We start from the raw sequence: 12,631 nt of genomic DNA, 5'->3' as shown, positions 1-12,631 counted from the left end.
CAAAATCAATAGAATATTACGGATAACAGAATTTTTCTTTCGCGTGTTCTATTTATATGACCACCACTGTATGTACCATCAATAATTAGTAACAGCTGATTTTCGCCTAAATTGAACAGTTTTTTTTGCGGTTTCGGTGGTGTTAGCTATGATCATTCACATCGCCAGATTGAAGGATATACACAAGCGCAGAACATGGGTATAATAGCTAACAAAAAAACTAAGTTAAACTAAATAATAATAGGGCTAAAAACGTTGATCTAATAAAACCGAAGCCGTACCAAACTCAAAATAACAAAACTAATTCAAGACAAAGGTTTGCTTATTTTAGCATATCGTCGGTTAATAATATAAAATCTCTAACTTCAATTTTTAATCATTTTGTTTATTTTGCACAAAACGGTTCTCTATTTAATACTATATCACCGGACCAAAGTCATACAATTAAAAAACTGGATAGGAAGGATAATAATAATTTTAATACATATTTTAAATATCACATTTTTAAAAAAACTAAGACTCCAGTGGTTATTAATGAAAATAGTGATGAAGCCTAAATGTCTATAGTTGATTAAATTGTTAAATAGAATAATATTTTGAATTAGTTTCTATTTCATACTCGAAACATTAACGAATACAAATAATTGGTGACGCGCTCTTGGTTTTTTGTATATTTGAATGTGTTGCGACACTTTTTAAAAATCGCAATTTTTACAGGAGATAGAATTTGAACCATATTATAACATATATTAAATTTGTGATTGTCACTTTAAAAAAAATGAAAAAATAGCAATTAAATTTTTTTTTTTTATTTTTGAAAATATTGCGACCCTCTAAAAAGTATTAAAAAATATATACAAATATTCTTCAGAGTCTCAGTTATAAACTGGTTTTTGATTCATTTTTGTATCTCTTTTAGTTCCTGAGATATTTGAGTTTAAAGTAATAAAGGTACTTGGGTGATCTTTTTGACACATTTCAAGGTCACCTTGAAAAATCGACCCAAAGTCAAAGTAGATATTGTTTTTATAATCGAATACATCTATTCTATACAAAAAAAATTGAAATCCCTTTCATAGGCCGATTCGCCATGCTTATCCTGCTGTACCCTTTGGTTAAATGAAAAAAATCAAGGGAGTACTTTCACGGTAGGAACAGATATGCAAAGTGATAAGTTTTTTTTTTTTATGAAATTTTCGAATTAATTTTTTTTTGAAAAATCAAAAATAATTTTATAGATCTGTACGCATCATGAAACTAGCACCTTGAATGCGCAAATCTTGTAAAATTTAACTAAGTTTTTATCTATTGCCGCTTATGACATCCCTGTACCCTGTGAACATACTGATCTTAAACACACTGTATATTATATCAGTTATGTCTTAGTAAAGTGCATTGCTACAATTCTGCTAATATTGTAATTATTCAATATAAATGAGAAAAGTGTTTTTTGCAGGGTTTTTGCAAATCACTTCTTGGTTGTATTGCTTTATGCATTTATCGTACTCAACAAAATAAAATTTGTAAAAAGTTAACCAGACGTCACGAGTTGTTAATTTACCGCTGCATTGTACAGAATATTGAAAATCACCAAAATGTGTATTAATGTGATCCTTTATCTCAGAAATTAAACGAAATCTTGCAATTCTGTTTGGGTAAGATCATAAAGCGTTTCGAAATTATTAATTTAAGCTATTTTTAAGGCAACTGCTCCACATTGTATAATATACAGTCTATATTGTATGATATACAGTATGTCTAAGATAAATATATACCGAATTAACTTTCATATGTTTTAGAGAGAATTAGAAATACTAATATTCAAATACATAAATTATTTCGTATCCCATATCGATCGGTCTTTGTGGTACGACCTATGAGCTGTACGTTGGCCAGAAGCGAATTGTAAATTTTTTACATGTTTCGAAGCGATATCACTTCTTAAATTCATTCAGTCAAGTGTTACCGCGCAGGCAAACAGGACGGTCGTAATGCTGAATGAACTTATAATCAGGATAATCGGCTATTCTAGTGTTTTAAAGATTCGTCTGGCATCGGTCACTAGCGCAGCTGACATTTAGCAAGTGAACGTGGGCGTCATGTAACTGACATTTAGTGACTGATTAGCGTGTTGCCTCATTAACATTTAGTAAATGACAGTGAATGTTGTGTCACTTTAATTTTGTGAGTGAAAATGGGTGTGGCTAAAAACTTTTTGTCCTTTTGTTTTCCCGTCTGCGCAGAGGATGGAACGATGGGAGTAGAAGATCAAGGTAAGATGGTTTTGTGCTTTAAATCGAAAAGGAAGGTTCTAATTATTTTTCTTTTTGTTACTTACAGGTAAGTTTTGACAAGAATTTTAATTAAAGAGACACCATTAGAGAACGATGGCAGTAGAAAACCAGGGAAAGATGGGTTTGTGGTTTAAATTAAAGGGGGAGGTTCAGATTATTTTTGGGGTTTACGTATTATTTCTTAAAAATTTGTTCTTTACATGAAATTCCTAATTCACCAGAAAATGTCATTTGATGAAAAATGCAAAGTTATAAATTTTTAATTCCCAGGCATATTCATTAACCATCAAAAAAAAGGTCACCCAGTATAAAGCTACATGAAATTTTATGTGGATTTTTTTATTTTTAGAATTCACCAGGACCATTGATATAAATATTAAAATTTAGCGCCTTGCGTTTGTACGCAATTTTAACGGCAATTCGTGGTTGCCATATTGCAAAAACACCGCAGTCACGTTCGATTTCTTTTTTGCCTCAGTGCAAATGCACATATGCAGTTGAAACGACTACTGCACATTACTCGATGAAATTAGTTCTATGCAGCTACACAAAAATTACCATTAATGGCCTTTTAAAAAAATTACATTTTTTTGCAACATTTACCCGAAACAGTAGAAATACCCAAGCAATCAGTCTTTTACGAGTGCATTAGTCTTGATTGTTCTTTGGACGAAGTCATCTAATGAATATTGATCTCGCGTGTCCGCGTTTTATAATTAAGGTAAAACCAAAATGAAAATAACACATCTCTGCCGTGACATTTTAAATCTTTTACTCCACGTTATCCACGTAACTGGCAACAGTGAATAGTACTATTATAACTGAATAAAACCAGCCATAATTCACGAGTGAGCTGTATGCCCTCCTAAATGTACAATGACAATTTTATTCACTTCTGATATTACACCATGTTTTATCTTACAGTAGCAATTTTCACAGGTACCTTGAAACAATTTTAAATTCGACAGATTTTGATAAGCAAACATACGTGCGTGTTATTTAAGGATTTTCCTTGAGATCCTATAAACATAAACTCATTTGAAACATGGTTACCTGCCTCAATATGCAACTGCAAGATAAAATAATAAATACATTTTTTAAACAAGTATCACATGCTAATTACTACTACATAAATAAATAAGAATTATACCTATGTTTAACTATTTTAGGAAGAGATCAAAACATAAAGCATGACTAGGTTAAAATATACACATAGCTATATGCCTTGAGCTTAGATTTTTTAGCTTTTACGTGAAAACAGGGACAGTGAATCGATGCACGCAATCAATGCAATGAATGCGAGCAAATCTGCTTTATATATATTCCATTGATTGCATTAAAGAAGTAATATTGACAAGGAGACCAATACAAACAGCTACTCTGGTAAGATGTTTCTGTCTGGCTCCTTCTCAAGTTTATTACTTATTTCATCTTCGTTGCCCTACTTCTACGTAAACGTTAAAAATCCCAAACCTAAGCTATTTCTTGTAGAAAATAAATCTTCTATTACCTATACACTATTAAAAAGTTTGTTCTTATAGATCACAAAACTCACGTAATTATTAGTACTTATTAACGATTTACTTATTATTACTTAAATCGTAAAGAGAAAAATGAGTTCATAACAAAACAGTTTAAAACAGACCAAAGATAACCAAGTTATAAATTAATACATTGTAGGGCGGGGGCACGTAACACTATTTACATTGCATCATAGGACTATCGATCCGAGACGGATTAATGGCCATATCGCTTTTTTTAATGCTTACTAAACTAACTGTCCAGAAAAAGTAGAAAAAATAATGAATGATAGATCATTTATGAGAACGGCGATGTTTAATTTTCAGCTCAGGACTTCTAGAGAATCAAATTCAGCCCTTTTGAGGTTCAATCAATATTTCCAATAAAAATTGACAATCCTGCCCTGCTCTGATGATCACATGCCTGTGCTCTATACTTTTACAAACAAAACTAAAAGCTCCCACATTTGATCCTTAAGCCGGGTATTTGTAGCCGAACTTGTTAGGTCTTATGAGCTATGCAGCTACTTTAAGCGCTACAAAAAGGGTATACAAGGTGTTTTACAGGAATGGTACTAAAATGGTATGTATTCCGTTTCTTATTTCAGAGAAATGGTTATTTTCCTAACGAGTGCAGAAAAACATATTCCGCAAGAGTTAGGAAAAATATCTGTTCTACAAGCATATTGTGACTTCGTTTAAAAATAGATGTCAATCGATTTAAGGTGATCAGTTAGGGAAAGTGAATGCTACCCTTGCAGAAAGATAGCACCTGATTCTCGTTACCGCGCTAGTGCAGAAAAGAACAACTTTCCGAGCTCCAACGAGTGCAGAAAAGTACACTTTCCCGAATAGAAATTTATATAGCTACCAGACAATGTAGAAATTATGCAATACCAAAACTAAATAATTTCGATGCAAAATCCTATACATTGAAGAATAAGTTCGTAAGAACCCGATTTATCTCTTCAAATAAGGTGAAGAAAATAAAAACACAAAATCTTACAAATTTGGTTTTTCCAAATATATTTCGAAATAATCAGATTTAAAAAGGTTCCAATAATTATTAAAGCGCACTTTCTTTTATAGTTCCTTTATGCTGAATCCTACAAAACTACCGAATTCTCAACCGAAACTCAAATGCGAATATTTTAGATATTGCAATTTGCAGCTTGCGAATATTTTGAAAAAGTTTTGTTCATCCATGCCACGGATATGCGAGTGGAATGACTGTCACCTGGATACCTACATATCCTCATAACACCCTGTATAACCATATTAATACAGAAAGTCCAAGATATGAATTTTTAACATAAGAATTTGGTAAACGGTAGTAAATATTACAGTTGACTTTTGACACTGTGAATTTTTATCTGAATCCGTAATTTTATTTTTAAGAGAGCTTGATGGGTTTTAAAGCGAGATCAACAACAAAAACTCACTTATATTAAAAAATAAAAACAACTACTTACATAATATTAACAATACATTAAAATTATAATTGTTCAGGAATGTTCAAGGACTAGGATGGTAAAGTGGAATGTGTCATTTATATTTAAATTACCTTACCTAGCACCGTAGGCTCATCTTTGAGAAAAGTGCTGGATCGTTGCATTGTGGGTTGTGGTGTTGGAGGTACAGGCTGTTTGGCTAGAAATGAACACAAAGATATTAAAATAATAGATAGTTATTTTTAAATTAAAATAAAAAAGGATATAATGTATTACATATAATATCACTTAATGTTACGTCTACTTGCAAACCTTTGCATTTAGACTTTTTTTTAATTTATAAAATCAATTTTCAAGGAAAGTGTGACTTATAGGTTTTTTGCGTCTAAATACACCATATTAACTTTCCTATTAAGAACTTACCTTCCTGACTTCTTACTATCTTTGGTGATTGAGGTTTAGGTCCAGTTTTTAATGGTGACGGACTGCGAATGGTAGCTTTTACTGGAGAAGTCACCTTACTATCGAATTTTCTCGGCGAACTAATCCGACTATCAGTTTTCAAAGGCGAATTACTACGGCTATCGGTTTTCCTGTAAACTCAGTAACTTAAGAGAGAATTTAATCATATTTCACATCACAGCATTTTTGCTAGAACTGCATGATAACGAATATACTGTTTGTTCTGAACGACCTTTCTGAATTCAGATTAAATATTGTTTTTTCTATCTTTAAAACTTCAAATGTTCCTAGCAATCTTAGCACCCCTAGTTTTTTTTACATATGCTCGTATACATTTTTTCCAATCTGAGTGTAAGTATAAAACTAAATATTTTAGAACAAATAACGATTATACTACCTCTGCGAATAGCTACTGGTGACGTCTTTCTTGCCCAGACTAGAATTTCTCGACACCGTAGTCGATTTCTTTTTCAAATCACCGGCTGTTCTACGAGTATTGTTGCCGCTGCTGGTGTAAACGTTAGATGAACTCGGTCTTGAATTATTAGGGACCGATGTTGTTGATCGAATACTACCTCTTGATGATGGTCTAAAAATATATTTAAATGTAGTCCCAATAAGCAACAAAGCTGTGACGTAACATCGTATTGCTTTTTAGTGCGAACGTGTTACTATTGACGGTGCCAATGCCACGAAACAGTTAATACATTAGCTTTTAATATATTAACTATACATAGCTTTAATACGAACTATCGTAATATCTTGCTTTGATGCAGAATTAATGAATTACCTTATATAAGCATTGGCTGCGGTTTTCGGCGGTGGACGAGTTGATAGCGGGACAAACGGTTTTATGTGCTTGGGGGCAGAAGCAATAGCACGCGCTTGACTGGCAGCCGTCGGTTGAGTTAGTGTACTTCGCCGGTTAATACTTGGACTTGGCGGTACCTAAAACAAATTTTCCATGTAACAGTCAGCGCAAGCCTTAAAGGGTATAATTCTTATATATGGTGAGCCCCATGTGATGCGACTACAGTGTGGCGAAGAGTTAAAGAGAAATTCCCTTGTAAATTGGGAGTGTGTTTTATTTTGTTATATGTGTTGTTTACGATAGCAATGACGTTCTTATTGCAATTATCTAGAATGTAACATTTTGGATTATTTACGTTGGTATAATTATATTTTATGCTCAGATATACGTATATGCTCACATTTTTTTATATTTGTTACTTCAACTCACCTGGGGCGCCTTTGCGGCTAACAACAAACTCCTCCTCAAAGACGGACTGCCACCAGGCATTCGTACTTGGTTCAGGCCCGGACTCGAATTCCTAGATGAATCCGAAGAGGAAACCAAAGAACTCTGGGCGGAAGTTTTTACTTTTACTGGGGACTTTTTGTTCTTTAACGGAGTGGCTCGTGGCAACCGACTTTGAGGTTCCATGGAAGGTGTAAGTTCCTTTATCCGCGTTCTAAAAATTATTATAACAGTAAATTGTGGTCGATTTTTACGGATTTACCTCTAGTGCCCCCCTGTGCAGAAATAAATGTAAATAAAAAGGCAACACCGGGTCTTTTTACAAGCGTTTAAACAATTGAAAACTGTTGACTAACTTCAGTTTCTTGGAAACATTGAGAGTAATTACATTAAAAGATCAAATGACTCAACTCGGCTGCAGAGAGCACCTCACACTCGAAACGCTATTCTATGCGTGGGCCCAACTTACCTTAATACAGTATCCAAGCGTAGCCACGCATTGCTTCGAATCAGTCGGTCCGCCTGATTTACCAAACACTGTTCCAACTGAACCTTTATTTTATTCAATAAATCCGCAAAAGGGCGGCTCCAATGTCCCTCTAGCATTTTGCAACACCGCGGATAACTCCTGCAAGCTTGGTCAACCCCCAAATTCTTAGCGGCATTTAACATTTTGTCCTCGATTTCGCACACCCCGAAACCCAGACCCACATCTAAAGCGGAAAACGAAGAAGATCCGAGCACGCCAGCATAATGTTGTCTACAATCAAAACAGATGGAAATTTGAAGTTACATTTTACTTATGTGCTTATTTTCTTCGGATTAATTTGAGTTAAGCCGATATCTTTTTCACAGCTGTTTCCCAAATAATGGCGAAACAGAGTGAAAAGTTCATATAAACTCTTTGTAAACGAACTGGTTATTCAATGTTTCTTACCTGATATATAAGTGACAGGCATCCGACAATTGAAATACTAACTGATTAATTGGTTCCGCCCAACGCATTTTGGGAAGGGTCGCCAACACTTTATCACAGGCAGTCGTTATATCTAAAACCTGCCGAAAAGTTAATATGTAAAAATTAAATCTCTTAGTTGCAAATTATAGCATTTCTCCGCTATTAATGCATTAAAATGCTCATCCGACCAATTTATCATCGGTAATTATAGAATAATATTTATGCAAGTGGCACTCTTGTTTGAATGTTTCCCTGAAGATAATTTCATTGGTATGAATGAATCTAACGCGGTAATAAAAGGATGTATGCTGATATCGAATATACCTTCTCCGGACTCATATGAACCACGTGCTGCTGATAGCATTTCTCCCTTAATTCGCGAGGTAAACTGGCAAACGCTCTGCTGGGCCAAACCCTAACGAAGTGTTCGGTTACCCATTGAAGACACCTTTGATACAGGTCATCAAGTCCGTAAGCGGCCGATAAAGGAAGAACTTCTAATACACCAGTGCAGCAACCTATATTAAAGAAGTGAATGCCGTAAAATAATATGTTAGTTGGAAATTGCTACCAAATGAAATCCTACGCACTATAGCCCAGTTTAAAGAAAAAATTATCTGTAACATAAAAAAAGATAACTTTGTGTCATGGCAAGAAAAATACAGTTAGTTGCAGAGTTGTACGATATAATTTTTTAAAAGTAGTTGACTTGCGCAAATCCACACTTTTCAAGCAAGTTACACCATGATCCCTTGGGTTAACATACATACCTGCGCAAGGTTTATGAAAACTGTGGCAATGCCTCAGTTTTAACGCATGTTCAACAACTTCTTTTAATCCCTCTAGACCCAGCATGTCCGCCAAGGAAGCCAACTCCACTAAACTTATGGAATCAGGTACATGGGCAGCACCACTGTAAATATGGCATAGCGCGAAGTACACTGCTTCGTATGAAAACCCCTAAAAAAAGTTAAAAAATGGTAAAAGAAGTAATATTGGTGTCTAGGACACTTAAACACGCATTTTTTCAGAATTTCTATGATCTTCCTGTATTTCTTAGTGATAAACTGCGTTGACTTACCTGAAGCGAAATGATATTTCCCGACTTTTCTAGCCAATTACCGCTGAGTAATGCAGCAAAATACTGGCAGCGTGAAGCTAAAATGCACTTATGTGCTTTAAATTTATGCCCATCCACTTCTACGACCACATCCGGGCTGATTTCTTCAAGGAACATTCGCAACAGGTCCGTTCCAAGACGGCGTACTGCTTTCTTTGGTTGAGAAATGCTGGAAGAAAACAAGTAATTGAATTTTTTCTTCAAAGCCAATTCATTGGTTGTGTGGATAAAAATTATTATGTACAATCAACAATTAACTTACCTAGAACTAGAAATGGCACTATCGGAATCATAATTAATATCAGTAGTTACTGGCTCTGGCTCTATGGGATGAGGAGCACTTCTGTAACATGCTGAATGTGACATCAAAAATGGACTTTCCACCCAATGACTTTCAGGAATTGACCTACTCATTCGAGGAGTAAAGTTAACATCAACTCTAGGTTTTTGACATTCTAGATCCGATAATTTCACAAATTGAGGAGCAATCTAAAAAAAAAGAAAATTTATAAAAACTGCATTAAACCAAATATGTAAATATGTCTACCAGTATGCCTTCCTAGTATTTCACTTGGGGTTCATGTCAAACTTACCATTTCCTGGTCATTTCCCTTCATCTTATTTGTTACGACACAATCCTCATGATCATCATTGTTAAGAAAGCTTTTAGAAACTCCAGGAGAGGCAATATTCGCTTCACTAACTTTGCTATCCTGAGTACTGGAACATTCATTGTTTTGATGAGTATTTTCCCTCTCAATTAAATTAATTTTTGAAAAAATCACAGACTTGTCCAACCCTTCATCATCACAATTTTCTAACACAGAAGGCTCCCCTAAAGGCTCATCTTCACTTTTCTCCACAATGTTTCTTTCACTGAATTCATCACTGGATGACTTTGACGATATAGAGAGATTCTTCACTAAAGAAGCACTTAAGACAGTAATGTTCGATATATCATTATGACTGAAATTTGTTCTAGTAGCTTGATGTTCACTTTGGAGACTTGAACCAGCCACACCTCCTGAATTCAAAGAATTCATAGAGCCCAAGCTGGAAGAAAGACTATCGCTTCCATTGCACTTTGATAAAAGATTAAGCTTTGGCTTTGGCTTTTTGTAAGACATATAAGATGAACTCAACTTAACAGGTTTATCCTTCTTGGGACCTTCAAAATCAATAACCATGGAAAAGATGTTTTTCTTTGTGGAAGTAGAAGGGAGTGCTTTGGGGGTATCAGGTACTTGACTCAAATCAACATAAAACCCTAAAGGAGATTTGTTTGTTGAAATTTGCTCAGCTGGGTTTGCGGAATCTAATTGAACTATAGAATTGTATGGAGTGCTTGTGTCATTAAAGTTACAAGCCGAGTTCATTCTATCTCCCTCTATAGAGCTTGACATCTGCATCATAGAGAATTGCGGTATTGAAGACTGAAAAATAAGCGCGCCTTGCCGTCTTTCGTCATTTCTTCTCTGGTCAGCCTCAACTTCATCAGAGAGAGAGGCAGCATCAATGAAACATCCACTTAGAAGTTGTTGGTTGTGCAATTGCTTTTCCTCTTTAGTACGAGAACTCCGTCGCTCTTCATCACTACCCAGACCGGAATCCATGTCACTGTTTAAGCATCTTCTACTCATCACTTTCAATTTTTTACTTTCAGTTTTCCAATATTTATGACCTACTTTCTCTCTTACTGTGTAAATGGATATTGTTGAGGCTAGCTAAAAAATAGTTATTTTCAACTGGATAGTGTTCCAGAAGTTGAAATGTAGTCCAGATTTTAGGTGCTTCATTGGTAAGATATGCAATGAGCATGTATCTCTCAAAAAGAAAGGTTGTCTCCCAATTTAACATAGAGGCTAGGTAGGGGGAGTAAAGTTATTCATGTTCGAAATCAGAAAGTACCTAAAACGATATGAGAGATCTAAATTCAGTCTATTTTCAAGTGGAACTTACTTTTTGCGAAAGTTAGAATCAGGAAATTTTGAATTTCATAGGAAAACCGGTTTACTGTTGAACTTCAGCTGCTTCATGGCTTGATGATTTCACGTAATCTGTAGTTCTGCAGGTTTAGAATAATTTAGATTTTCGACAGGAGAAGATTGAGATAATTTATGATTTAATCCTAAATTTCGATTAAGTAATTTATAATTTTTAGAAAATATCCTTGATTTTGGTACTACTGCCACTAATCATTTGCACCTATTTTCTTCACAGTTTGTTTACTTGTCAAACTAGTTATCAGTCATTTGTCATCTAGGCATATGACATGGCGAACCTGATGCGGCGCAAAATTGGAATTAGACTATTTTGACGTTGCTGAGTAAGGTTAAGTTAGGTTTTTGAATTTGAATAAAATGGCGATGTGAAGATGCAAAGGAATTAAAAATATAGTTAAATACACAGTAATATTTTTAAATACAAAATAATAATTATTACTTTATACGTAAATATTTAGTTTAGAATGTTATAGATGATATAAAAAAATGAAGCTGATTACTCATAACATGCTGACATCAAAGAGCATTCGAAGCGTGAATGTTGGGTATCCTTTAATAATTAAAGTGAGTTATAGAACAAAATAGAGCAAATTGTACGAATTCATCATCACTAAAGCCATCCTCATTCTTATGATTTAATTTTGATTATAAATCAATATGGCTCTAATTCCCATTTGCATAAGTCGAGTTCAAATTCTGTTCAATTAAACTGTGAATCTGGATTTATAAATTGACACAGCTACACATAAACATAATATAAAAAACTTTAATAATGTGAAATATGTATGCCAATTTATAGATTCACAAGCTTGGTGTAGCATAAAACATGATCAAGTTTCATGTCCTGTAATAGATTGTGCATCTTATGTCAAGCCAGTCCAGAGTTGTTATACCCCCTGACTTACCCCTTGACTATTGCATACATATCTCCCATTGTTCATAACAGAGGAGGAATTCTTAGATACTCCCCAGTGGTTTCTCATTTCAATACTTAGTGTTAACTTTGACACCATATATATTAAGGCTGCTTTATTTCAGGCAATAGACATAAAATTAGTAGATATCAGCTTCAATATGGAGTTCATGTCCAAGCTAATCCCAAAAATAGATTGGCCTGTGTTGTATGAAGCAGCTGACAGTTTGGGCCACTCCAAAGATTTGCCCAAAGAAGCACCTGAAAATTATGAGAGCAATGAGGACTTTTTAAAAAAGGCCCACCATGCTTTACTTGAAATTGACGTGATTCAAGGAGATCTGGTTTGTCCAGAGAGCGGTAGGAAATTTCCAATTAGTAATGGAATACCCAACATGCTTTTAAATGAAGATGAAATCTGACGTGTCTCCATTATGGATGTTACAGTTATTTGCTATTATATATTATTATGGGCTTAATGGCTGCTCATTATTAGACACATTTTTAATGCACCCAATTCAGTACAGCACAATACCTGATAGAAACAATTCTTTCACATAGCTGCCATATTGGCAATATACCTTAAGATTTCAGGTTTCTGGTGGTCACCTTAAATTCATTAATATTGCCACTAAGATTCCCTTTGGTTCCT

The 12,631-nt window shown here is 34.5% G+C and overlaps 3 protein-coding genes across 3 annotated transcripts in view; 2 read left to right on the top strand and 1 right to left on the bottom strand.

Moving 5' to 3' along the window:
* Positions 1-12,631, top strand: part of Ldh (Lactate dehydrogenase) — a 158,719-nt gene that overhangs the window by 104,384 nt on the left and 41,704 nt on the right. The gene's annotated exons all lie outside the window — the stretch shown is intronic.
* On the bottom strand, positions 3,050-11,272 carry LOC136412048 (uncharacterized). Its single transcript, XM_066394919.1, has 13 exons — positions 11,023-11,272; positions 9,657-10,971; positions 9,326-9,552; positions 9,025-9,232; positions 8,714-8,903; positions 8,268-8,461; positions 7,923-8,041; positions 7,455-7,745; positions 6,968-7,199; positions 6,518-6,675; positions 6,125-6,316; positions 5,689-5,858; positions 3,050-5,464 (listed from the first exon to the last, which is right to left on the bottom strand). The coding sequence occupies exons 2-13, from the start codon at positions 10,701-10,703 to the stop codon at positions 5,370-5,372; spliced, it is 3,123 nt and encodes a 1,040-aa protein (XP_066251016.1). The 5' UTR covers positions 10,704-10,971; positions 11,023-11,272; the 3' UTR covers positions 3,050-5,369.
* Positions 11,390-12,458, top strand: Trmt112 (tRNA methyltransferase subunit 11-2). The gene is made up of 2 exons (XM_066394904.1): positions 11,390-11,630; positions 12,105-12,458. The coding sequence occupies exons 1-2, from the start codon at positions 11,553-11,555 to the stop codon at positions 12,399-12,401; spliced, it is 375 nt and encodes a 124-aa protein (XP_066251001.1). The 5' UTR covers positions 11,390-11,552; the 3' UTR covers positions 12,402-12,458.

This window comes from Euwallacea similis, chromosome 11 (genome assembly GCF_039881205.1).
Source record: "Euwallacea similis isolate ESF13 chromosome 11, ESF131.1, whole genome shotgun sequence".
Classification (NCBI taxonomy): Eukaryota; Metazoa; Arthropoda; class Insecta; order Coleoptera; family Curculionidae; genus Euwallacea; species Euwallacea similis.
The sequence above is the reverse complement of the archived record's forward strand: the minus strand, read 5'-3'. Positions and strand labels throughout refer to the sequence as shown.